Below are 27192 nucleotides of genomic sequence, written 5' to 3'. Positions count from 1 at the left end.
ATGCACAATGTACGATATTACAGTTTCTCATTGTATGACTTGTACGCCCTCGTCATTGAAACTGTAGCTCCTTGACTTACTCAAGTGTTATTCTTTTCTAAGTTATGGGGTCTCAAGGCTGTGACATGTGTCTGTGTGTCTTTCAGTTACAGGGATAATAGTAATCAGTATTTCTTATTCTCCCCTGATGTGTGTACTCTCCACATTTGTGCTTTGAGTCACTTCACTCTGGAACGACAGGCAGCCAGATGATGAATAAATATGAATATGAAACATAAATACGAACCATCCCCGATATTGCTCATCATGTGGGTTTGGCTTTATGCAGAATGTTGACATTAAATTACTTATTCACTGCCTTGCAGGTTACGTTTTTATATGTGCTTTGCATATAACCAGCCTCCCAAATGGCACAGAATAGCTTAATAGTCACATCACGGCCACTTGCAGTGTGTAAATGTCCTGTTTTCCTAAACACGAGTAAGAATCTCTCGCCCTTCGAGAACTTTAGAAAGAGAGGCAGGCAGGGCTGGGAGTGTGACAGCAAGGCACCCCTTTGCACAGTCAGAGGAGGGCGAGCAGCGCGGGCCCTGGTCTCGTGGGCACGAAACACTAACTCGTGCGTTTCTCTCCACAGTCAGACCCACCGTGATCGACGTGGACACCTACGTGAACAGCATTGGGCCTGTGTCATCAATAAACATGGTAAGACGTTCTTCTTTTCTGACTGATGGGCTCTGATTCATGCTCCCTTACGCTGCTGTGGGTTTCTGTTCCAGGTTTGTTGTGCAGGTTTAGAATTCACAGTTGACTTCCTAAGTCTGTCGCATGTGCTGGTAGTTGGAACTCTTGAAAGTGGTAAAACTCAAGGAGTGGAGATTGTGACAGTGACCATGACACACACTAGGGATTAAAAAGCATCTCACACACACACCCACCACTTTCTCCACATGTATTTCCTGCGCGGGGATTTTCAGATAAGACTATTTGCAATTGCACAGTTGTCGGTTCTCTCTGATCCTCTTATATTAGGGGTGGATATAAATGCCAGCTCTTTGGCTTGTAGTTTACTTTTTCAAGATCCAAAAGACCTGCCTTTTCTCAGAAAAGGATCTGATGTTACCCAGCTTATACTTCTGTCTTTAGTTTGAACTCTGAGGGTAAATAAGTTGCCGTTTTTTAAAAATTCTAATTTAATTTTATTATTAGTTATGTGCCCTTTTTTATGGGAGAAAGTATGGCCTTAAGGATGTGATTTCCCGGAGTACTGTGTTGCCACAGATCTGTCAGCAGAATGTGCTCCAGGGGCACGTGTTTACCATGGAGAAGAAGGCCTCCCCGTGCCACGCGCGCAGCCATTTGGGAGGGGTGCTGTGTTGGGATCCGTCAGTGTAGACGCTTCCTGCAGCTGCGTCCCGGAGGCTGACAGATGGGGGGTGGCCTGCTGGGTGCTGGGTGCTGAGGCTTCCTTGTATGTCTCTGCTGCCCACTGGCTCCTGGATTTGGCTAGTGCGAGGCTGAGGGTGGGAACTGCCGAGTCGCAGCCGCAGATGCTGTCCATCCGTTTTCTGTCCTGCGGATGGAAGCAGTCCCTGCAAACTGAGCAGCAAATCGTTTCTTTTCATTGCCAGGTAGTAGAAGTGTTCCTGTCTTCTCTGATGATATAAAGATTCCATGTAGGGGTAAAGGTACACGTATGGGTGACTCACCTAGACATCCACCCATGTCCCCATAAACTGGAGACGGGTTGTCAGCTTAGAGGTGAAATGGCTGCGGACTGAGGCGCAGGCGGTAAGCCTGCACCCCTTTCTCTCGCCAGGAGTTAGTTGGTTGATCGCCTGCAGAGAGGGCGCTCTTCTCAGTTTGTTTTGTGTTCTGGCATCTTATATGCTTGCATTAGTTCCACAACACGCTATTCGGCACCTGTATGTCTACCATTCATTTACGTCTAACACTGAAAAAGCAATGCCTTCCTGCGCTCCGCAAACGGTCCGTAAGCCTCCGCCGACAGCCGCTGCGTGCCACGCCCTGGGCTGGCGCTGACACCAGTGGGCCAGGTCCGCTTCCTCCTGTGCGTGGGCAGGTCCAGACCCACCCACCAGCCTGCAGGGGCCCCGGGGGCCAGAGCAAGGCAGCTCCGGGCTGAACAGACCCGAGGGGCACCGACAGCCCCCAGCAGGTTTCGCAGGGCCTGTGAGGCATGGGCTACTGAGTTGTCCTTTTGCTTTAACTTACATTTTCATTTTTTCAAAGACATATTTTTTAGAGCAGTTTTAGTTCCCAGCAAAATGTAGAGGAAGGTCCACAGACTTCCCATGCACCCTCTGTGCTGACACATGCAGTGTCCCATTGTGAGCACCCCCACCAGGGGGTACATTTGTCACGATCCGTGGACCCGCCCTGATGCCACGCCATAGTCAACCACGTGCACAGTTCACACCAGGGCTCGCTCTTGGCACACACTCCATGGATTTGGATGAATGTCTGGGGCGTGTGGCTACCATTCGAGGAGCCACAGAGTTGTATCACTGTCCTAACTCCCTCTGTGTGCAGCTGCCTCCTGAGGGACAAGCTTTTCTAACATTTGTGCTCTCAGCAATTCGCTTGGAAGTCACGGGGACAAAGGGCTGCTTCTCACGTTGCACCAAAGAGCACTTGACATTTTGCAAGAGGACAGAGCAGGGACAAACCCAGTGGCTGGGCCTGGAGGCAGGCAGGCTGCACCTTCGCTCCCGCAGGGCTGGGGCACTGCTCCCAGGTCACTGAGGTCCCCACTGCTGGCAAGTGGGGGACGGGGGGCATTGTTGGGGACCAAACACACGTGCACGGTGGCCTCTCCGGTCCCTTGGAAAGCATCCTGTGATTTTATAAGCCTGTGACACAAAGCAGGAGTTTGACTTTGTAAAACGGAAGAAACTCTTTTAGAATTTCTCCAACCAGTAATCTGCCAGTGACATAACCACTCACCGTTTGTCTCCAGGCTCTCTAATCCACCCCAGCCTTCTCGCTCATGAGGCCGGAGTCAAAAGATAGACTCGTCCTTGGATTTGTGCATGGAAATGGAAATGAACTGGAGTTCTCAAAGAAAACAGCAAAATACTGTTTCCCCTGGTTTTTTTTGGCCTCAGAGTTACAAGATAGAGATTTTGAGAAAGATTTGAATGTGGAAAGCAATTAAGGTTTAAGCATTTGAAAGGCGTTTATAAGAGATAGTAAAGTGACCCTATGAATTCAGTCCCTGTCTCTTTCTCCTGAAATTGTCCAGCTTCCTCTGAGCGACTGTGTCCTGTGGGACTGGCCAGCAGACGCTTGTCCCTGTGAGAGGCCATGGGGCAGTGCCCATGCAGCATTCCTAGACTGTTCTCTGAAAACCTCTGTCGGACAGGGTTGGATGGACTAAAAGCCCCTAAAAGAGAGCACTTTAGATGCTGTATGCATCAGACTCAATGCTCCTTATTCTAAAAATCCTACATTTGAGCATCGTGTGTGTGATGTGTGTGCATATGTGTGCATGTGTGTGCATGTGTGTGTATGTGTGTGATATGTGTGCATGTGCGTGCATGTGTATGTATGTGTGTGTTAACCTGTGCTGCAGCCATGAGCCTGACCTCCCCCTAGATCCCCTGTGGCCATCCGTAACTGTTCCTCACTCAGCAAGTTTGTATCGAAACTTCCTAACTTGTCCACCCAAACTCCTCCTTCTTGGTTTCCATATTCTCAGCAACATACTCGTTTACAAAATCAGCCCGTCCAAACCAACCAACCAACCAACAAGATCTGGGTCGTGTTTGACTTTGTGTCTTTGCATTTTGAATAAGTGTTGTCACCACATACGCTGGCCTGGATCCGACCAGCGCGAAGCTTCAGCACTCACGTCCCGTCTGCACCCACAGGGAGACACAGCAAGAGAAGTGCCATCAGTCCCAAGGCTTAGGTGACCACAGCGCCTCTCTGGCAGGGGCGTCCCGCACTCTTCCCATGAGCCTTCATCTGAAGGAGGAAAGGATGAAACCCTTCACCTTTCACACCTTCAGAACTGTTCTGTACGGGGTCTTATTTTGTGGTGCCTGATTCCTCTAGAGGAAACTGAGGCCGAGAGCCAAAGCTGAGCTCAGTGAGTCAGGACGCAGTATGCAGATGGCCTAGCTTGATGCAAAGGACCGTCCTTGTGGGTCCCTTCTGCGTCCCCACTGTCACCTGCTGATGTTCATTGATTATCACCGGGACTGGAGAATTTCAGTAGAACAGCTCTGCAGCCCTCCCCCCATTCCTAAATTCTTACACAGAACCTACCTCCATAAAACAGGGCAGTTGGAGGTTGTCTGACACATGTTGGAGGAGGGAGCTGGAGCTCCCTGATCCCCTCCCAGCACCTCAGGGAGCCACCCACCTCCTGGGGCCCAGGGAACCCCATCTGAGAACCCCCGACTTAGCACACTGGAGCCCGCCCTGCTGCTCCAGCAACTTCCTCCTCCAGCCCCAGACAGGGCTGTGGGCACCTTGCCAGCGGGCAGAGTGAGCCCTTGGCCTGTGTGGAGGCCTTTGAGGAAGCCCCGCCCCCTTCCTGGGGCATGCGATGGCAGCTGCCCACCTTTCCAGCCCCGCCCCTTCCCGTCCACCTCGCAGACGCATGGTGGGGGGGTCTTACTGCAGGAGGCTCCAGGCCCCTCCTCGTGGCCTCCTGCTCACACCTTGGTGGCCCCTCTGCTTCCGCACTCAGCTCCAAACGCCCTGCCGTGGATATCAGTCTCCCCACAGGCATGGGGGACATGTGCCTTGGCTGGAGCTGTTGCCTATACCAGACATGCTGAGCTCCTCTCGGCCTGTACAGCTCCGTTTCATCACTCCACCCTGGGCAGGGCCCCCTCCCAGCGGGGCCATAAGCCCTGTGCATGTGTGTGATGCACACTTACCAGATATCACTGTCCGCTTTTCCCCTGTAGGTTTGTACATTGTGCTGGGTCACAGGCGCTGAGGGCAGGGATCCTACGTTTGTGTCACCAGCCTCAGCCTCGTGACCGACCGTCAACAGACTCACTGACTACCTTCTATTCCAGCTGAATCCCTGGTTTGCGTCTGCTCTGCTCTGCCTGCTGGGATTATTTCCGTCTTCCCAGCCCACCTTCAGCACCTCCCACCCCTTAGGAAGCCAGGCAGAGCTGCCTGTTGACTTGAGCTAGGGGGTCACCCGCTGTTCTGTCACGCAGGAAGCACATTTCCCCTTGTGCTTGGGTGTGAGAAGTATGTTCTCCATCGCGTGGAACTTCTCCGCCAGGTCAGGGCTGTGCAGTAGCTGTAGCTTACCTCTGGCTGCGTGCCATATTGTCCCAACTCAGGCGCTTCAAACACCTTTCTTACTCGCAGTTTATGTGACTCAGACTCCACTCTGAGATCTCTCATAGGCTGCAAACGAGGCTGGCCGTGGTCATCTCGGCATGACTGGGAGATTCTGCTGCCACCGTCACTGGCAGGGTTGTGGCAGGACTCAGTGTCTCACAGGCTATTAGAATGAGGGTTCAGTGCCTTCCTGCAGCCACACTCATTCCTGCAGCTGGGCCTCTCCACTGGGCAGCTGGTGGTGTCAGCAGGGGTGGGGTGGAGACATACAGAGACAGAGAGTGAGAGGGGCAAGAGGAAAGAGGGAGAGGAGAGGAGATAGGAGAGACAGAGAGAAGAGACAGGCAGACAGAAAGAAGGAGGGGAGGAAAGAGGAGGAAGCGATGAGTTTTCCCATCTGATCTGGGAGTGATGCCACATCAGTTCCACCATATTCTGTCAGTAGCATATCACTAGGTCCGACTCTCACGAAAATAGGGTATACTCCAGGTCTGGGATGCGAGGACGGGGAGATATCTGGGAGCTGTTTTAGAAGCTGGTGGCCACACACCTGCTTTGTGTCAGTCACTGTACCAGGAGCAAAAACAGACATGGTCTCTGCAGTCAAAGAGATAAACTCTAGAAGATGCAGTAGTCATCTATTCACACAACCACTGACGTGGACTATGGTACATGTTGAAATGGGTTGTTTGAGGAAATGGAGTGAGCAGCCCTGAGCGCTCCGGGAAGCTGGAGGGATGTGTTTATGGTCACCTGGTAGAAGGGGGGCGTTGGGCATGCTGGGCAAGGCGGGGGGACAGCCGTGCAAAGCCCTCGTGCTCACTGCTGCAGGGCACACCCAGGCACCAGAGAAGGGCAGCAGACAAGGTCAGTCCCTCCTGCCCCATCCTTACGGCCTTGCCTAGCGGTGTGGTTCAGCCACTTCCGCTTCTGGAGTGCACCTCATGTCCACTGCAGGATAAACTGTCCAGAGTGAAAGAAATGATGGATGCTTGGGCAACAATCAATTTCAGCAGCTTTCCGCTGGAGTGCAAAGCCATAAATCTGCAGAAATCGCTGTGTATCACAAAGCGTCGGCAACATCACAACTGCACTTTATCAAAGGCAGACAGATGGACACTCAGGGAAGGAGAAAGAAAGGAAGTAGTATCCACTGAGCTCCCAGGACACATTAGACCGTTAACCTCATTGCCTCATTTCGTCACTGAGCCCAGAAGTCGGTGTTTCTGGGGTCTTTTCAAGGACAGGGCCCAGGGCAGTTAGACGCTGGACCGAAACCCATGCCCAGGGCTGTCTGCTCTAGGCAGCATGCCCTGTCCTTGCAGCAAAACAAATCCCCACCAACCAGCGATGAATTCTAACACGGTAACTTTGGGGCCTTTTCAGTGTCCTCCTCTGCAAATGGCGATGCTAATTAGGTTTGCTGTGTCACAGCAGGTGGTGGTTGTAGCCAATCAGAGTTCAGGATGGTGAGGAGAGCAGGCAGACAGTCCAAGTCCTTATGGATTCCTTATAACGACCCCTACTCCCTCGGTTTCCATGCAGCTCAGCGCTCTGGTGGCTCCTGTGCCATTTCCTCTTTAAGGGACAGCTGGCCCTTAGTGCTTCTTTCACTCTTTAATACATTGATTGGAAATTCTTTGAAGTGCTGTTTCAAAGCCACCTCATGTTCACGTCTCATTGCTTCTGAATGTGGGAGGGATGTTTGTGCAGGTCTGGAAATAAGCACCTGCTTATCAAACAGGTTTCCAGTGTGGGAGGGACAGAGAACATCTGGGACACTTTTGCCCCAGCCCTGTCCCTGCGGAGGGAAAGGGTCACCGAGCACGTTTCACAGACACTGGGGGAAGTGGGGCTTCTGCCCGTGGCACCCAAACCAGTGGTTCTTGTGCTCGTCCCCAAGAGTGCTTCTCGTTTTATGTATTTAATCATCTAAATTCTTTCTGTAGTGACTCCTCTCTTCCCACTGTGGATGCAGGAAGCCCGCCTAAGATGGTGTCTGCAGGAGGGCCATATAGTTCCAGTTGCTGACTCAGCTTGTTGTTGTGTAATTTTTCACACTTGCCTCCTTCCCGGAGATAACCGGCACATCCAGTTAAGCCCCAATGTCTGGGGACCCTTGGGTGGCTGTGCTCTGAGGGACGTTCTGGGTGAGTTCTCGTCCTCAGCGAGACCTTCCAGTCTCACATTTCCGCCAGCATCACCAAGGACTGAAAAGGCCAGGGATGCACTGTCATGTGCAGGGGGCCGGGTGCCACACAGGCCGTCAGAATTCCCTGCCCTCACTGACCACCTTGTCCCTGTCACTGTGCTTCTTAGGCACCGGCTGTCATTTTGATGAACAGAGATGTACCCACCACCTGCTTAGCAGGGGCCCTCAGGTCCTATCAGAACTAATCAGACAAATCATCTCTATGTCCGCGATGCTCAGTTCTCCCTTATGTGTCGCGTGTGGAAATGTTTGGCTAAGAGACAAGGGCGCTTCCCTTTGCATCGATGTGTATTGATTGATTTAGGAAAAAGGAACCATCAATCCTGGAGACACATTTGCACAGTTTCTGGTTCGTCAAATGTAGACTTTGCAAGCATCCTCAATAAACCAGTTTTCAGCTACTGAGAATCATGGTCAGGCTGTGTTTTAAAAGAAATTAGCTGGAAATAACCCTAAATTTGCTATTGGGTTGCTATGAACTTTGTTGATCTGGGAGATGCAGCATGAGTCTGCCCCCAGGCTAAAAATGAAGTCACGGTGGGTGACCTGAGTCTAGGAGACACCATTTAATTGTACACTTTATCTTCATTTGGATCTATTAGGTTTTAATCAGCGGTCATCTTGCTAAATGTTTGGAACCTAGATAACAATTTAATTTGTGAAACAACTGAATTACAGAAAATGAGAGAATCAGATGAACAGGGGTCCAAGCAATGAATTGAGAAGAGCTCATTTATATTTAGTAACGTGATGACACAAGCAGCTGGTGACGAATGGGTGAGGTGACTCCCTGGGGGTGCCAGAGGGGACCTGCATCTGGGGATGTAGGGGCTGGAAGGGGCCCAGAGATGTGGGGGGTTAAATGCTATCACCACGATGTGACCTGTGGCAGCCCTGGGCTCAGACTCCTCCACCCAGGGGAAGGTCAGGGCCTGGGATTGGCCCAGAGCCGGGGTTCTGCCCCTCCACACCTGCCCCTGCGCCCAGGCACGTGCCACCTCAGGACCTGGTCCTCAACCCCTGTTTGTGTCTTCATCTCCTGCAGGTCTTTGATGGCATGGTCCCTGCACAGGAGGTCTTCCCTGAACCCCGTGTCCCCCCTCTCTGTTTTACTTCCTGACACTTGAGGTTCTGCTGGCACAGCTGTTCCTGGCTTCTGTCCAGAGCCTCGGGGTGCCCTGCACCCACTGCTGTGTACACCTCCTCTTGACACACATCTGTGGGAGGAAGTCTGCACTCAGATGGGAGGGAAGGGTGTCGCCTTGAGCTCAGCGATGACAAGGGATGAGCTGCCCTCGGCAGGCGGCTGCTGGCCGAGCGCACAAGGCCCACGGACCCCATGTGGGTCCAGGGCTCAGTGTTGCTGCCTTCCCATCCTTCACAGTTTTGGACCAAGGGACCCGCGTATTTTATTTTGCACTTAGCCCCACAAGTTACGGATGCAACCCAGCTCCTGGTAAATCTGTGCCTTCAAGCAGTGGCTTTGTTTCCCTTGACCTGGTCACAAAGCCTGTAATTCCACAAATTAGAGAGAGTTACCTGTGCAGGCGGTTATGCAATCGCATCATCCCCAAATCTTCCTGGAGGACCTGCTAGCTTTTGGTATGCACATCATTTGTTTCAGTGCCTTCCAGTTCCTAATTTTCCAGTTTCTAATGTAGGCGCTCATTTCCCCCCCAAGGGCCTTACCAGTCACTCACTTGAGCTGGGACCGACTACAGTAACGTGGAGCCACACACTGGTTGGTTGGGGCACCTGCACTGCAGAACCCGGAGATGACAGCAGTAATCAGTCATGGAATGAGGCAAACCTGGGCTCACATCCTAAGTCCCAATGATTGAATGTCATGCTTCTCATTTCCCATATTTCAAAAGTGGACCCAATAAAACATCTATGGAGTAGAAAAAATTAATGATGTCATAAAAACGGTGGTGTGAGGTGAGCCTCTTGAAATCTTCCCTGGAATTTACAACAAATTGACCAACTATAACTCCACAAAGGACTCTCTTGTGCAACAGAGAGGCAAGACTAAGAGGCCCACTACTGAATTCACCTAAAGGTGGGCAAATTGTGCGAGCAGAGGAGGGAGAGAAGGGAGACATGCGGAGACGGGGCTGTGCGGGCGAAGGATGCAGACCTAGCTCAGTGCTCTGAGCTTGCTGGATCCCGGAATTCCTGCAGCTACAGGAGAGGGAAGAACTCGGACTGCTGGGGCTCCACTTATGGCCCACCTTATGGCTGAGGGGACAGCATATAATACAGCTGAACCCAACACTCACGGAGTCCTTAGAGCAAAGACTGAGGGAAGAAGGCTGAAAACGGTGCTTTAAGCCCTCACTGCCGAGCAGAGAACGGAGGCCTTAGGCACTGAGACTAGCTGCCCCTTCCCTACCCTCCCAAAGCTCACCCCGCTCCCACCTGCCCAGTGCTAGAAGCGGAACAGTAGCAGTGTCAGATCAGAAGAACGGAATATTTGCAGTTCAGAGAACTGTGGTCCACAGACACAGATTCTCAGCCCTACTAGTTCTGGCAAAGAGGAGGGAACCATGGAAGCAGGACTGGCTGTGGTGGTGGTCGCTGCCATTGCTCTGGGCCACCTCTCACAACCCACCCAGCCCCTACCCCACCTATCTGGGCAGGACCCTGCAGGAGTAAACAGAGCTGCTGACACACTTGGGCTCTGAATCTGGTGCAGGAAGACATTTGGAACTTCAGAAGCTCTCCACATCCCTCCAAGAGGGGGCGCCGTATGACCCAGAGGAGAAGCCTGCCTTCCAGGGAATCCCCCCATTGTGTGAGAAGCCAGAATAGTGCAGAGAAACATAACACTACAGTGTGAGAGAGAATAAAGGCTGCAGTCAGAGAGAAAATAAAACATTCTACAAACACCTACTGGAAAACAAAAGAAAGACCTCTTTCTATCAACCTGTTGCAGAACCCACTCCCGTAGATGTCTAGGAAGAAAAATAATAAATCATTAATTTCCATGAATAACCAAGGTAACAAGACAGCTCAGAAAGAAAATGAAAAGTCTCCTGAAAAAGAACTTAAAGATATGGAAATCTGTGACTTAAATGACAGAGAAGTCATGATTGTATTTCTCAAAAAAACTCAACAAGATGCAAGAAAACACAGATAGGAAGTTTAATAAACTCAAAAACAAAGAACAAAATTAACATTTTACCAAAGAGATTGAAATTTAAAAAAGGAACTAAATAGAATTTCTGGAGATTAAGAACTCAATAAAAGAAATGAAAAATGAAATAGCCAGCTTAGGTAGTAGAGTTGACCAGATGGAGGACAGAATCAGTGACTTTGAACATAGAAATCTGGAAATGACACAAATGGAAGAAGAAAGAGACTTGAGACTTAAAAGTAATGGAAGAACTCTAGAAAAACTTTCTGACTCAATCAGAAAGAGCAATATAAGAATAAAGAGCATACCAGTAGGAGAAGAAAGAGAGAAGGGAACAGAGAGTATATTCAAACAAATAGTCGATGAGAACTTCCCAAACTTGTGGAAAGAACTAGATCCTCATATCACAGAAGCAAATAGAACACCTAATTACCTCAACTCCAAGAGGCCTTCTCCAAGGCACATGGTATTGAAGCTGTCCAAAATCAAGGACAAAGAAAGAATCCTCAAGGCAGCCAGGGAAAAGAAGACGGTAACTTACAAAGGAAAGCCCATTAGAATATCATCAGATTTTTCAGCAGAAACTCTACAAGCCAGGAGGGAGTGGAAAAAAATATTCAAACTATTGAAAGAAAGAAACTATGAGCCAAGAATAATATACCCAGCAAAGATATTCTTTAGATATGAAGGCAGAATAAAGAACTTTCCAGACATACAGAAGCTGAAGGAATTTTCTAACAAACAATCTGCACTTCAAGATGATGTAATACAGAATTGTACACCTGAAATCTATGTAATTTTACTAACAATTGTCACCTCAATAAATTTAATTAAAAAAAAAAAAAAGAAAGAAAGAAAGAAATACTGAAGGGGACTATTCGACCAGCATCAATAGGGATAATTTGTGACAACCAAACCATAAGGCAGGGAGAGTAAAGGCCTGAACCGGAAAATGGGAATGGAGAAAGTAAGCATGCTGAAGAAAATGGAACTTTCTTTTACATAAACTTAATGGTAACCACTCAAAAATAATCCAGAACTGAAATATGTAACATAATAAAAGAAGAAACAGAGGGAAAAATCATAGAATACCACCACACAGGAATAATAGACAACAACAAAAAGGCAAAGAAACAATGGAGACAAAGTCTTACCAGAAAACTAAGGATAGAATGACAGGAAATCCTCACATATCAATAATCACCCTAAGTGTAAATGGACTGAACTCACCAATAAAAAGGCACAGAGTGGCAGATTAGATCAAAAACTGAACCCAACCCTACGCTGTCTCCAAGAGACACATCTCAGCTACAAGGACAAGCATAGACTCAAAGTGAAAGGGTGGAAATTGACACTCCAAGCAAATGGTACACAGAGAAAATCAGGTGTAGCCACACTGATATCAGATGAAACAGATTTCAGGGTAAAAAAGGTAACAAGACAAGGATGAACATTTCATAATGATAAAGGAGACTATACAACAAGAAGACATAACAGTCATCAATATATATGCCTCCAATCAGGGAGCACTGAAATATACCAAGCAACTACTAACAGAGCTAAAGGGAGAAATTGACCAAAACTCAACTATAATAGGGGACCTAAATACATTATTGACAGCTATGGATAGTTCATCCAACAGAAAATAAATAAAGAAATGACACATTGGATGAAATGGATATAATTGACATTTATAGAGCACTTCATTCTAAAACATCAGACTATACATTTTTTTCTAGTGTACATGGAACATTCTCAAGGACAGACCATATATTGGGACATAAAATCAGCCTCAGCAAATTTAAGAAGAATGAAATCATACCACGCATATTCTCTGATCATAAGGATTTGAAATTGGATATCAACTGCAAAACAAAATGCAGGAAAAACCCCTAATACGTGGAGATTAAACAACATACTTTTAAAGAATGACCGGGTCAAAGAAGAAGTAAGAGGAGAGATCAAAGATACATAGAAACAAATGAGACTGAAATTACATCCTATCAAATTTTTTTGGATGCAGTGAAAGCAGTTTTAAGAGGGAAATTAATATCATTACAGGCCTATCTCAAGAAACAAGAAAAATCCCAAATAAATAACCTCTGTTACACCTTAAAGAGCTAGAAAGAGAAGAACAAATGAAATCAAGGTCAGCAGAAAAGAGGAAATAATAAAAATCGGAGGCAAACTAAATGAAATAGAGAACAAAAGACAATAGGAAAATAATGCGACACAGAGCTGGTTTTTTGAAAAGATTAATAAAATTGACAAACTCTTGGCTAAACTCACTATGATAAAAAGAGAAAAGACACTAATAAACAAAATCAGAAATGACAAAGGGGAAGTTATCATAGATGCCACAGAAATACAAAGGATCTTCCAAGAATACTATGAAGGACCTTATGCCACCAAATTCAATAACCTAGAAGAAATGGACAAGTTCTTAAAAACATATAGCCTTCCTAGGCTGAACCATGAAGAATTGGAAAATCTAAATTGACCGATCACCAGTAAGGAAATTGAATCAGTCATCCAAAACCTTCCCAAAAGCAAAAGTCCGGACCAGATGACTTCACTAGTGAATTCTACTAAATCTTCAAAGAGGATCTAGTATCTTTCCTACTCAAACTCTTCCAAGAAATTGAGGAAGAGACAGTACTCCCCAACTCATTTTATGAGGACATTACCCTGATACCAAAACCTGGTAAGGACAACACAAAAAAAGAAAACTATAGACTACTATCTCTGATGAATACAGATGCAAAAATTCTAAGCAAAATTCTAGCAAATCAAATGCAACAATGCATTAAAAAGATTATTCATTACGACCATTGAGGTTCATCCCAGGGGCACAGGAGTGGTTCAACATAAGCAAATCCATCAATGTAATACACTAAATAAACAAAATAAAGGACAAAAATCATATGATTATATCAATTGATGCAGAAAATGTGTTTGACAAGATACAACATCCATTTATGATTAAAGCACTTAATAAAATACATATAGAAGGAAAATATCTTAACAATATAAAGACCATATATGACAAACCCTCAGCTAATCTCATAATTAACGGTGAAAAACGGAAGCCCTTTGTTCTACGTTCTGGAACACAATAGGGTTGTCCCCTATTACCTCTGCTTTTCAACATAGTGTTGGAAGTCCTCGCCAGACCAATTAGGCAAGAGAAAGAAATAAAAGGCATCCAAATTGGGAATGAAGAAAATAAATTGTCATTCTTCGCAGATGACATGATACTGTATCAATAGAAAACCCTAAAGACGCCACCAAAAGCTATTAGAAAAAATCAACGAATACTGTAAAGTTGCTGACTACAAAATCAATGTACAAAGGTCCATTGCATTCCCATATACTAAAAATGAAATCTCAGAAAAAGAAATAAATAAAGCAATTCCTTTTGCAATTGCAACAAAAAGAATAAAATACCTAGGAATAAAATTAACCAAGGATGTGAAAGACCTATATGCTGAAAACTATAAGACATTTTTAAAAGAAATTGCATAAGATACAAAGAAATGGAAAGCCATTCTGTGCTCATGGATTGGAAGAATCAACATAGTTAAAATGGCCATATTACTCAAAGCAATATACAGATTCAATGCAATCCCCATCAAAATCCCAATGGCATTTTTTAAAGAAATAGTACAAAAAATCATCAGATTTGTATGGAACCACGAAAGACCACAAATAGCCAAAGCAATACACTCCCTGACTTTAGCTTGTACTACAGGGCAACAATAATCAAAACAGCATGATATTGGCAGAAAAACAGACACATGGACCAGTGGAATAGAATTGAGAACCCAGAAATAAACCACATAAATATGGACAGATAAATTTTGACAAAAAAACAAAAAACATACAATGGTGCTGCCAGAATTGGAAAGCCACGTACAAAAGAATGAACCTGGACTGCTATCTGTCACCATGTACCAAAGTTAATTCAAAATGGATCAAAGACTTAAGGATAAAACCTGAAACAATAAACTGTATAGAAGAAAACATAGGTACTAAATTTATGGACCTTGTGTTCAAAGAGCATTTTATGAATTTGATTCCAAAGGCAAGGGAAGTAAAAGCTAAAATAAAATGAATGGGACTCTATCAAACTTAAAAGCTTCTGCACAGCAAAAGAAACCATCGACAAAATAAAGAGGCAACCAACTGAATGGGAGAAGATTTTTGCAAACAGTGCCTCCAATGAGGGGCTAATATCCAAAATATACAAGGAACTCATACAACCCAATAACAACAAAAAAACAACCCAATCAAAAAATGGGCAGAGGACCTGAGGAAACATTTCTTCAAAGAGGACGTGCAAATGGCAAATAGACGTATGAAAAAATGCTCAACATCACTAATCATCAGAGAAATGCAAATAAAAACCACAATGAGATATCACCTCACCCCAGTCAGAATGGCTGTCATCAACAAGACAAATAGTAACAAGTGTTGGAGAGGCTGTGGAGAAAAAGGAACCCTTATACACTGTTGGTGGGAATGCAGACTGGTGCAGCTGCTATGGAAGGCAGTGTGGAGGTTCCTCAAAAAATTATGAATAGAATTAGCATATGACTCAGCAATCCCCTTCCTGGGTATTGACCCCAAAAACTCTGAAAACATTTATCCGTAAAGACATGTGCTCCAATGTTCATTGCAGCTTTATTTACAGTGGTCAAGACATGGAAACAACCAAAATGTCCTTCGATAGATGAATGGATAAGGAAGTTGTGTTATATATACACCATGGAATGCTATTTGGCGGTAAGAAAAGGTGAAATAGGACCATTTGTGACAACATGGATGGATGTTGAGATTATAATGCTAAGCGAAATAAGTTAGACAGAAAAAATAGAACCATATGATTTCACTGATATGTGGTATATAAACCAAAAACAACAAAAGAACAGGACAAGCAAATGAGGAACAAAAACTCATAGACACAGACAATAGTTTAGAGGTTACCAGAATGGAAAGGGGGGGCTGTAGAAGAGGGTATACGGGATCTAATATATGGTGATGGAAAGAGAACTGACTCAGGGTGGTGTACACACAGTATGAGATAAAGCTAATGTATTACAGAATTGTACACCTGAAATCTATGTAAATTTACTAACAGTTGTTGCCCCAATAAACTTTGAAGGAATAAAAATCTATGAAATCAATTTAGAGTTATATCAGATATTGCATATAAATGTGTGTATATATAGTTCAATAACGTAGTTATTTTTGAATGAAAAGAAAGGGAAAAAGAGTGAGTGAAATGTGCAAATTACTAGAACGGTAAGCGTAGGGTACATGGGAATTTCAGTGGGTGGGATGGGGGAGCAGAGTGAGGAGAAGAAAGGGAGGTGTCCAGGGGTGACGGGTCCTGTGACGCCAGGACACTTGGGTGCCCTCCCTGAGCCTCCGTTTCGTATTTGTTTGTGAAGCCCTGTGGTAGATGGGTTGCTTGTGGGTTAGTGAGACAGTGATGCCAGTGCCTGTGGTGCTGTCCGACCAATGTTAGGACCCGTCATTGTGGGTCCCTCTCATCCTCAGTTGGGCCTTTTCCAGAGTGGGGGGAAAGCCACCAGCTTCCCGCCGAGAAAGAAGGTTCCCATGTAACCCTGAGGGGCACCTGGTCTACCTGTGTCTATGCAGGTTCATAAGTGAGGGTTACTCTGTAATGGGCACTGACTCAAGTGGCTCCCTGTGCTTGTTTGACACTGGAGGACATTAGCCACAGAGAAGGAGCCACTGCTTCACTTCCTGTGTGAAAGAAGGCATTTGCCCAGGGTGCTGCTTTCTGATGTTCTTGCTTCTGAAACCCTGTCTCAGCCCCTTCCTTGGGCAGTATTGATGTACTAAGTTCTCCGCCCATCCGTGGGGTCACATAAGCCCCAAGGGCTCCCAACAGTGCCAGGAGCTGCCTCTTGCAGGCTGTGATGGACACTGCTTCCTCCCCAAGCTCCTGAGTGGGGACGCGTCCCTGCATCCAGCTTCTGCTTCCTTAGAATGAAGCGCCGTCTTCAGGGGAGCTGGGGAGCCAGTTGGGTTTCCTACCAGTGCTGCCACTGCCACTAGCTGAGGACACAGAGACATGCACATGCCACTGCTGCATTCAGACCCCCAGGCCGGGTCATTTTCACACCTAGGAGTTTTCCCCTCCAAATACACCATTTTATAAGGTTTTTGTATTTACTTGTAATTGTTTATGAACTAATTGTTTCTTTCAACAAATTATAAACTAATAATTTACAATTGTAGTGAAATTATAATCCACTACAGTAATAAAATATTACTAGTTGATGAATTGTATATTGCAGTGTTACTAATAGGTGTACATAAGCAGTTAGCTTACAATATAATGTTTAATGCAGTGGGCCTATTCTTTGAAGTTAGGTGGTTTCTTAATTCATATGAGAAAGCTAAGAGACTTGCCCATGATGTAGGATAAAAGAAAAATGGCTTAAATGTTGTTAAATATTTATTTTCCACCTCTAAGTTCCGCATGAGGTCTAGGTGTAACCAGATGTAGCTCACAAATTTTGCATCCTCATTAAATGTCCATAGTGCATTTCTCCTGCCTGTCCAAAGCTGAGAAATGGAGAGACAAGTTACATCAGTTGGTTCTCCTAACTTCAGTTATTTTAGGTGATGACTAGACCCGTGGCATTCACTGTGGTTCTAGAACTTCAGAAGAAACCGGTTTATATTAGGGGTCTCCAGAGAAAACAGAACCAATAAGACATATATGAGTATAGATATGGACATATATCGTGTTTCCCGGAAAATAAGACCTAGCTGGACCGTCAGCTGTAATGCGTCTTTTGGAGCAAAAATTAATATAAGACCCGGTCTTATTTTACCATAGGACTGGGTCTTATACAATAGAATAGAATAGAATAGATAATATAATACCCCATCTTATTTTACTATAATACCAGGTCTTATATTGATTTTTGCTCCACAAGATGCATGAGAGCTGATGGTCTGGCTGGGTCTTATTTCCCGGGAAACAGTAGATGTGCAGGAAGAGGTTTATGCTGCAGGATTGGCTAATGTGACTATGGAGGTCGAGAAGTTTTACTGTCTGTCATCTGTGAGCTGGAGACCCAGCAGAGCCGGGGGTGTAGTTCATTGTAACCGTAAGAACCGGGAGTCCCAATGTCCTTAGAAGGAGGTGGTGGCCATCCTAGCTCAGGCAGGGGATAAATTCACCCTTCCGATGCACTTGTTCTATTCACGCCCGCAGATAGCTGGCTCGTGTCCACCTGCATTGGTGAGTGCTGTCTTCCCTCAGTCTGTGTATTCAAATGCTAATTTCTTCTGGAAACGCCCTCATAGATGCATAGAAACAATCTCACCAGCTGTTTGGGTATCCCTTAACCTAGTCAAGTTGACACATAAAATTAACCACCACAGTGTTTTATCGATTTTATTTTTTATTGAGGCCACGTCCTCCAAGAGGGCATACACCAACGTCTATCCAACATCTCTGGGAGTATATATTTAGAAAACCAGACAGAGACAATGAAAACCTTAGATAATGATAGAGGTTATTAAAGGTTTGAGAACAAAGAATGAAGTGTTCTCAAAAGTCAATAAAAGAATAGAAAATCATCATCCCAGAAGTACTGGAAAAAAGTTTTAAAAACTTTACAAGAGAAGAATCAGTGATAGAAAATAAAGATACAAAACAATTTTTATTACATCAGTAGTCAAAGAAAGTGACTAACAAACATATACTGAGCACCTTCTCTGGGTTAGGCATTATTTTATGTACTGAAATAAAAAATCACCCTGGGAATTGACAAAGATGTTTTCAAAAGTGATGGGTAACACAGTGTGGGAAAGGGCTGTAGGAAGAGGTGACATGTTGTCCAGTGTTGGTGGGAGATTAAAGCCATTTGAGAAGCCCATGCCTGGAAGTCCATCATGTCATGCCCATAGGCATGTCACTCACAGGCTGAATGGGACCCTTGAGCCCCATCACAGTGGCATGCACTACAAAGCGAAAGCCAACAGACGTGCAAGATGGCAGAAGTGGGCGGATGAGTTTCTTATCATTGTATTTGTCATATTTATTCTGCAATAAATGAAACTCAGTTCTACAGTGGATTTTCAAGGATGGTTCTAGCACTTTATTCTGACTCTTCTTAAAACCTGAGACTGTCCAGGAAAAAGCAACAGCAGATCACCCATTTCTTATGTACACGAGTACAACAAGTGCTCAAACCTTCCTCGAAGAAACACGTCAGAAAAATGTTCATTTCTCCCTCTTTCCAGACACCACACTCTTCCTTGCTTATTTCAAAGGGTAGAGGATCTAAAGACAGAGTCTGAAGAAGACGTTGTCCTTCTGTACCCGTTGTCCAGATGGGAAAATGATTCCCTCCAGCCGGCGGCCAGGAGCCCGGAACCTTGGCCATGCCTTGAAGCGTCCAGTCGATTCCAGATTTTCAGTTGATGTTCTCCTCACAGGCAGTTCTTTCATCCTCCCTGGGAAAACGGGGACGAGCTGATCTATGAGAAATGCTTCTGTCCTCACGATGACTGGGAACTTTAATAAACACGTCTGATTGGGCCCTTTGCACAAGCCAGGTCAGGACAAGTCATCAGTTGTCCAACACATGGTTTTATGGGATTAAACCATTTCTGCTCTTGTAGTTCTAGTAGAGAATGTTGGTTTTTGAATCCATTTAACAAGAAGTCTTCAGTGCCTATGGTTATTTATGCCTTTGGTTTTTAGGAGGAAATGGCAAATGACAAATAACTAGAATGTCTGAGGTGTATGGGGTCGGATAGTTAAGTTCGCAAAGTTGTTGCAATTATGTTGCTAAACTTTTTTGATATCAGAGAGATTATTCATCATGAATTTGTACCAACTGGACAAACAGTTCACCAAGTTTACTATTTGGGGCTGGCCCAGTGGCTCAGGTAGTTGGAGCTCCATGCTCCTAACACTGAAGGCTGCTGGTTTGATTCCCACATGGGCTAGTGGGCTCTCAACCACAAGGTTGCCGGTTCGACCCCTCGACTCCCGCAAGGAATGGTGGGCTCCGCCCCCTACAACTAAGATTGGACATGGCACCTTGAATTGAGCTGCAGCTGAGCTCCCGGATGGCTCAGTTGGTTTGAGCGTGTCCTCTCAACCACAATGTTGTCAGTTCAACTACTTGACTCCCCATCCTGCAAGGGATGTTGGGCTGCGCCCCCTGCAACTAACAACAGCAACTGGACCTGGAGCTGAGCTGCGCCCTCCACAACTAAGATTGACAGGACAGCAACTTGACTTGGAAAAGTCCTGGAAGTATACACTGTTCCCCAATAAAGTCCTGTTCCCCTTCCCCAATAAAATCTTAAAAAAATAAAAATAAAAATAAAAAAAAAGCTTACTATTTGGAAGTGCTGAAAAGTCTGCGTGAAAAAGTTAGACGACCTGAACTTTTCACCAATAGTTCATGGCTCTTGTATCACGACAATGCACCAGCTCACACGGCACTGTCTGTGAGGGAGTTTTTAGCCAGTAAACAAATAACTGTATTGGAACACCCTCCCTACTCACCTGATCTGGCTGGCCCCCAATGACTTATTTCTTTACCCGAAGATAAAGGAAATACTGAAAGAAAGACATTTTGATGACCTTCAGGAGATCAAGAGTAATATAATACAATGACAGCTCTGATGGTCATTCCAGAAAAAGAGTTCCAAAATTGCTTTGAACGGTGGACTAGGCGCTGGTGTCAGTGCAGAGCTTCCCAAGGGGAGTACTTCGAAGGTGACCGTAGTGATATTCAGCAATGAGGTATGCAGCATTTTTTCTAGGATGAGTTCACGAACTTAATTGTCTGACCTCGTATTAAGATAGACAAATTACAGGCATGTGTGCTGGCGTCATGTGCGGTATGATCAATCATCTGTGTCTACGGGGCTGCCCAGCCCTGAGGCGGCATCTGTGCCACCTAGAAAGCTCAGGTGTCAGAGGGCGCTGGTGGAACCAGTGAGTCTCGGGCACTGGGCCGTCTCCAGGGCTCAGCTTGTGTACATCCCAGGTGAAACGTCCTGTCGTCTTGAAGGCATTTTACCACAGGCTCATTCTTTGGAAACTTGCCATCCTGGTCAGTAGGTTGTAAGACAGTGTACCTCAAGACACTTGCCATTTAATCTGAACACAGAAAGCCAAGTTCACTTGCTGAAAAGAAGTCCCGGGGACAAAGAAATAAAAAAGAACAGAAGCCATTGCATCCAGCTTCCGTCGCAAGGCCAGGAGGGCCTCTGCTCCGGCTGAGCAGCCAGGCTTGTCACCTGACATGAGGATGCGGGGGCTATTTATTCACTCGTGCTCACAGTGAGTCTTAGGGACACTCCTGGAAGGTGAGGACGCACGCTGACTGCCGAGCCCCTGGACTTTGACTGAAGCACGTGCCGACCTGCTCCACCTGCAGGCACCCTTGGAATTGAAGTCCCATCTTACTCAGTTCCTATGATGACTCACCGTGATGAGACAGCGGACCACACAGATCTCAAATGTGCTGGAAGAAAACAGGAGAAATATTGATTTCCCCAGGAAGTCTGGGGGCTCAGGTTTATCCTGCCTCTGACAGCGCAGCAGGTGTGACAAGTGTCCACACCCCACCTGCTCAGTGGAGTTTTAGAGTCTTGTGTAATTTTAGATGTACCCTTTAGGGCAAGGACCTCAGCAGAGGTCTGAATCATCTGGTTTCTCAATTTGACCAAGTTTCGAGAAACCCATTGAACAGGAAGTGAGCAATGTCCGCTCACCCAGAAGTCACAATATCTCTGAATTTGGGAAATTAATTTATAAATCACAAACTTTGATCTGTCACTATCTGTCAAAGTATTTTCAAAAGTCAAATTGCCATGATGGAAACTACCAGCCACCATCACGTAAATAATAAGAGTAACTGTAGCTATGGTCTGTCTGAAGGCATCCTTGTAATTCTTAAGACTAATTCAGTTTTTTAGATTCTAGTATGTTCACCGTGTTGATTAAAATTGATAAGTGATTAGCACTGTCTGTAACTGTGCCATTTTATATGAAATAAAGTTGCTTTTTAACAGCGTTTGTATGGCTACAGTATTATTTTCTTTGTTTTCCAGCTGTATTGAGATATAATTGACACAGAACACTGTGAAAGCTGAAGGTGAACATGGGCTGATTTGATACACTCAGAAATTGCCAAATGATCACCAGCGTAGTGCTAGCTACCATCTCCACCCATCAATCACATCGGCATCATTTAATGTATTTTCAGAAAGCACTTAGGCTAAATGCAGCCATAGTCAGCAGTATAGCCATTTGTGAAATCCACACAAATTTGGGATTCTGTGGCCATTATTAAAATAATTTTAGACCTTAATTTCTCGGTTAAAGTATAATAAGCTGCTATAACAAGACACTCCAAGTAATTCAGTCATTTGAAGAGTACAGAAATTTTTCGTGTAGGAAAGCCAAGGTGAACATTTCAGGCTGGAAAGCCGCTCCCATCACTCAGTCATTCCAGGAAGCAGGATGACAGTGGACGCGCTGTCCAACGTGTGACTGCACAGCCTGGAGGGCACTCTTACTTCGGTCCGCGTTTGCCTTGGGGAGACCTACATCCCAGGGCTGCAGTCAGCTGCAAGGGGATCTGTGGAACAGCCTCCTGTCTGGCCGACAAGTCCCCCCTGTAACTCCAGGACCATAGGAAACCGGGAGAATGGTTTTGAGCAAGTAGCAGCCCCCACCTGCTTGGTTGTTAATAGGCTAAATCTAAGTTACAGGGATGGTATGTTGACCTGTAATTTCTAAATTCCTCTTGATATCTTGGATAGCTTCAACCTTTATTCCAATTTTAAAATATGGTTCATTAAAGATGGAGCTGAGGGTTTATTTCCAGAGTCTTCATCACTCTTTTGTAACAGTTTCCAATCCAGGCTCCCAGTCATCTCCCGTTCACTGTCCTCACTGGTGGTATTGTCCCCATCGTGTAATGACAGTGCACAGGGGGACTTGCCTGGCAGGACTGAGTCCTTTCGCTTCCTCCTTGGCAGTGCATGCCCCAGTTCTCAGAGATAGAAAGTTGTGTTGATATAAATATGTCAGTTCATTTTCAGACCATCTGGGTCTATTTAAAAGTGACATGAACAGGGGATATGGCAAATAAACCCCACATCCTCACATCCTCTTGGGCTCTGCTGAAGGAGTTAGCAAGATGTTTCTTCTCATGACCAGTTGTGAAGTGAAGGCCCAAATTCAACCAACAATCTATCAGTGATTGGATACCAATGGAATTCTTCTCTGGTCCGGAAACCCAAATAAGTTTGGCAAATATCCATTTTCGTTTCCAACTTAGACGTCTAAGAGAGGAAATGGTAGTCGCAAGGCAGTGTCAAGGTCAGCCACGGAAAGGAAAAGGACAGCGCCCTCAGGGGGAGCGTTTGTCCTCCTGACGACAGTGCCCTCAGGTGATCTCTGTACAGAGATGCACTTAGGTTATTGACCCGCCCGCTGGCACCGCTGAGAAGACAAATGTTGCGCCCATCACCAGGGTGCTGCAGACGCTTGCTTTTCTATCTGTATTTCTTTGCTTACGCGTCTGTATTTCACAGCAGCAAAACTTGGTCATTCCCAGCACTTCTGTGCGGTCAAAGCTTATTGAAGAAAGAACCATGTTCCCCTTTCTAGCTTTTTCCCTGATATGTATGAACAGATAGTGTCGTATTAATTACAGCCTGTCATCAGTGTTATAAAATGACTTGCTAGAATCTTGACAGTGCATTCAGGCCATAAATCAAGAGACGAAGGATGGTGGAAATGACATGATATTTAAATGTGACCTGAAGGACAATTTAAAATGCAGTTGGTTTTTTAAATTTCCCGTCTGGAACCACTGTGGTCATGAACTGTGATGTGAGGAGAACCTGCGTCACTTGAGCTTCTCCAGACATGAGCCCTGTTCTGATTGCCTCCAGAAGGGGCGCTGTGACCCTTTGCACCGTCCCCCGTTTCTGTGCGCGTGTCCCCATTGACAGGCCGGGGCCTGGGCAGGCTGAAGGCCACTCTGCGGGTTCTGCAGTGACATCATGGCTGCCCTGGGAAACAGCTCTTAAATCACCACATGTTGCCAGATAGTCCCTGCCCACAAGGACTCCACTCAGCTTCAGAGGTTCCCTGAAACTTCTAGAACGTCAACAGGTCTGTGCACCAACAAGCAGTGACTGGAATCACTGTTATGTGTCCAGAGGCGTGGGATACACCAGTCCCTCCAGGTGGGTGCCCGGCCTGGGGTGCACCAGTCCCTCCCGGTGGGTGCCCGGCTTGGGGTGCACCAGTCCCTCCCGGTGGGTGCCCGGCGTGGGGTGCACCAGTCCCTCCCGGTGGGTGCCCGGCGTGGGGTGCACCAGTCCCTCCCGGTGGGTGCCCGGCCTGGGGTGCACCAGTCCCTCCCGGTGGGTGCCCGGCCTGGGGTGCACCAGTCCCTCCCGGTGGGTGCCCAGCGTGGGGTGCACCTGTCCCTCCCGGTGGGTGCCCGGGCAGAAGGACCACCGAGGGTGAGGCAGCAGCCTCCAGGCTAAGGTCAGTCGCAGCACCGGCTGTGGATGGTGAGGAAAGAGGGACTTTCCTCCTGTGCCAGCCCCACTTGGCCACTGCTGTCACCTGTGAGCCAGGAAGTAGGTTGACTGACAGCCCGATAGCCCCCTCCTGAGCAGAGGGACTGCTGCCGCAGGTCTGGTGTTTATATTTCTCTCTCCAGCTCTTCTGTCCTCAGCAGTTCTGACTCTAGTCCCATTGTTTCTCCTGCGTGGTCCTAATGGGACTTGGAGTTTCTTGAGAAGCCACGAAAAGCCGTGAGATGTTCTGTGGTTTCCTTCGTGAGGCAATGGGAATGCCTGCACACGACTCCAATGAGGGGAGCCATGAAGAAAGCATCCTGAGTTTAATAGATGGGAAGGTCATGGTCCAAAGTAGGAACGTGCTGGGAATGAGGCAGCCTGCTCTTGCGGGCCTGTGTTCCATGTTCTCCCCATAAAGGAAAACGATACATGGACAAGTGTGTCTGCGCTGGCAGCAGATGCTAGGCCACTTGATGGAGATGCTACTGTGCTTTTAAGGACGACGGGAGCTTTCAGCACACACGTTCTTCTGACGCTGAGATGAACTCCTGTCTCATGGTCCCAAGGAAGCCTGAGTGGTCGGCCATGGCAGACGGCCACTCTGGCCTCAGCGTGTCCTGGGCTGATGGAGTCTGCACTCTGGCCATCTAACTGATTAGGGTTTTTAATACATCTGTGGTGAAAGATGTTCCATGGACATAACAGTTCTTTCCTTCTTCTTGTTAAAATTAAACATCAGCTTTGACCATCTAACTAGGAATGAACTGCTCAGCGGCATAAAGACTCGTCAGGTCCCGGGTTTAGTGGTGTCCTTGTTGGTCATGTTCTTACATGAAGATTTCTGATCAGTATGAGTTTCAAAGAAAATGCTCAGATTGGTTTATGGAACTGGCTTCCCAGCTTCTATCTTCCTGCCTCCCCCTGCCAACAACAAAAAAAAGCGGGAGCAGGGGGAATAGAGTGTTTTCCCTGGCAACTAACACCCAGCTCTGGCCCCAGCTTCGTCCGTGAACTGCGCTCGAGCGGCAAACCTGTTTTTCAAAGGTGACCGAGCTGTTGGAAGCCTGAGCTGAGTAAAACCCTGGGAGGCATCACCTACCCTCTGCTGTAGCATTTCCGGTAGGAGATGCTTCCGTCTCTGAACAATTCAAATTACTAAAGAATTGCTCTCAGGAAGCTAAAATCTGCCTCCCTTTTACTTCTGCTTACGGATCCTGTACTTTGCCTCTGGCATTTTCCAGATCATTGCAGCCCATCGTCCACCCTTGAAGGCACTCGTCGTGCTCTCGGTGTTGCTGGCCCACGAACCCACACTCAGCTTCCTCAGACCCCCAGCCCCTGAGCGTCCGGCGGCCTTGTCTGGGTGCCCTGAGCTGGCCTGGGGGCCGGGACCTTTGGGACAGGCTTCTCCCCGCAGAGGAGGGGAGAGGAAAGCCGCTGTGTCATGCCTGCATTTTGGGTGTGTGTCCGTGTGGGGGCCATGGCTGAACCCGTCATCTTTAAAAGACTGGGAACCATTGCGTCTTAGCGTGCGAGCAGGAATGGACATGTTGAGTGGATTCGGGTAAATTGTTTGATCAGATATTTTATCCTCATTCGGAGACGCCCTGAGGACCCGATGTATTCAGTTAACATTTACTAGTTTATGCTCAATTAATATTTCTGGAACTAAAAAGGATTGTTTTTATATAGAAAACTGTAAAAGAACAATTGAGCAAGTTAATTTCTTTGGAGATTATTTTATCTGTAAAATAAGTGGATTCAGCTGAAACATATTTCAGACCCCTTTTAGCTCTTATATTTGCCGATTTACATACAAAAGGGATTCATGTGCTAAGTTGTGTCCAGGGAAGGCATGTTTTGCACTGTGCAGCTTTCCTTTTTCCTGAGTGACAAACGCAAAGGAGAATATAGACCATACATTTCATTACGTACTTGCCCAAACCTGGTTAAACTATTGCAAAGCAAAGACAAAATTAGAATCATGGCAAAAGTGGAAGCTTAAAAAAAGTTTCTTACTTAGATGTTGTTCATAGTTAAATGTGTCTGTGTCACAGCAGTGAGAGGATATTAGTGTCTTAAGTAGTTTTTCACATGGGAAATCCAAATATTCAGGTGCCTTTGGGGAACCTTGTGCAGTGCACAGAAGTCAGTGAGCACAGCCTTGGGGCGGGGGGTGCCGTGCTGCTCAGCCTCCTTGCTTTCCGCTTAATGAGCTCCTGTCCACCCCAATGGAAAGCCCCCTCATCTGACCTTGTGAAATTCCAGCTCATGTGAAAGGTGGGGAAATCCTGGTGGGGCTGGCCTCCTGGCCTCCCCACCTCCCGCCTGCCTCTCTGCGTCCTCTCTCCTTTACGTCCTCTTGTCCTCTTTGCCACCGGGGGACATCATTTCAGGGCTGGTATGAAGCCCACAGATTCTACACCTCACTGCTCTCTAGGGACAAAAAGCCATTTTGATAGATAAGAGCACCTGTCTGTCCTTAATCTGAGAAATGACCGAGTAAGTGATTGTCTTCAGAGAAGCAATAAATCAGTTTAATGTGTTTACTTCAAGATGAAGTGATGCTTTGGGTTTTGGGAGAGGAAAATAACGATCAGACGCTGGGCCGGAGGGTGCGGGGGTGGGGTGGGGTGGAGGCTTAGAGGAGGCACACGGTCTCTAAACACCTGGTTTTCCTCACTCGCAGTTTGACTAGTGTGAGTTGTAAGAAGAAGGTCTCACTGTAGTTGGAAAAGTGAGATTTCTGCAGATGAATCAGGTCTCGACTTGCCCATCAGGTGGGAGGGATCCAGCCACGCCAGGCACAGTGATCAAATGTGCTGGGCTCTCTGGGACCTTTACCCAAAACTGGTGGGTTGACCCCAGTAGCTTTTCTTCCCCT

General features: G+C 46.4%; 1 protein-coding gene across 1 annotated transcript in view; it reads left to right on the top strand.

The window, feature by feature from the left end:
* GABRG3 (gamma-aminobutyric acid type A receptor subunit gamma3) overlaps positions 1-27192 on the top strand; it is a 308837-nt gene that overhangs the window by 42312 nt on the left and 239333 nt on the right. Inside the window, exon 3 of the mRNA XM_074317596.1 lies at positions 638-705. Within this exon, the coding sequence (XP_074173697.1) occupies positions 638-705 (68 nt within the window). The remainder of the gene's footprint in view (positions 1-637; positions 706-27192) is intronic.

The sequence above is a fragment of the Rhinolophus sinicus genome, linkage group LG13 (genome assembly GCF_036562045.2).
Source record: "Rhinolophus sinicus isolate RSC01 linkage group LG13, ASM3656204v1, whole genome shotgun sequence".
NCBI classification, from domain to species: Eukaryota; Metazoa; Chordata; class Mammalia; order Chiroptera; family Rhinolophidae; genus Rhinolophus; species Rhinolophus sinicus.
The sequence above is the reverse complement of the archived record's forward strand: the minus strand, read 5'-3'. Positions and strand labels throughout refer to the sequence as shown.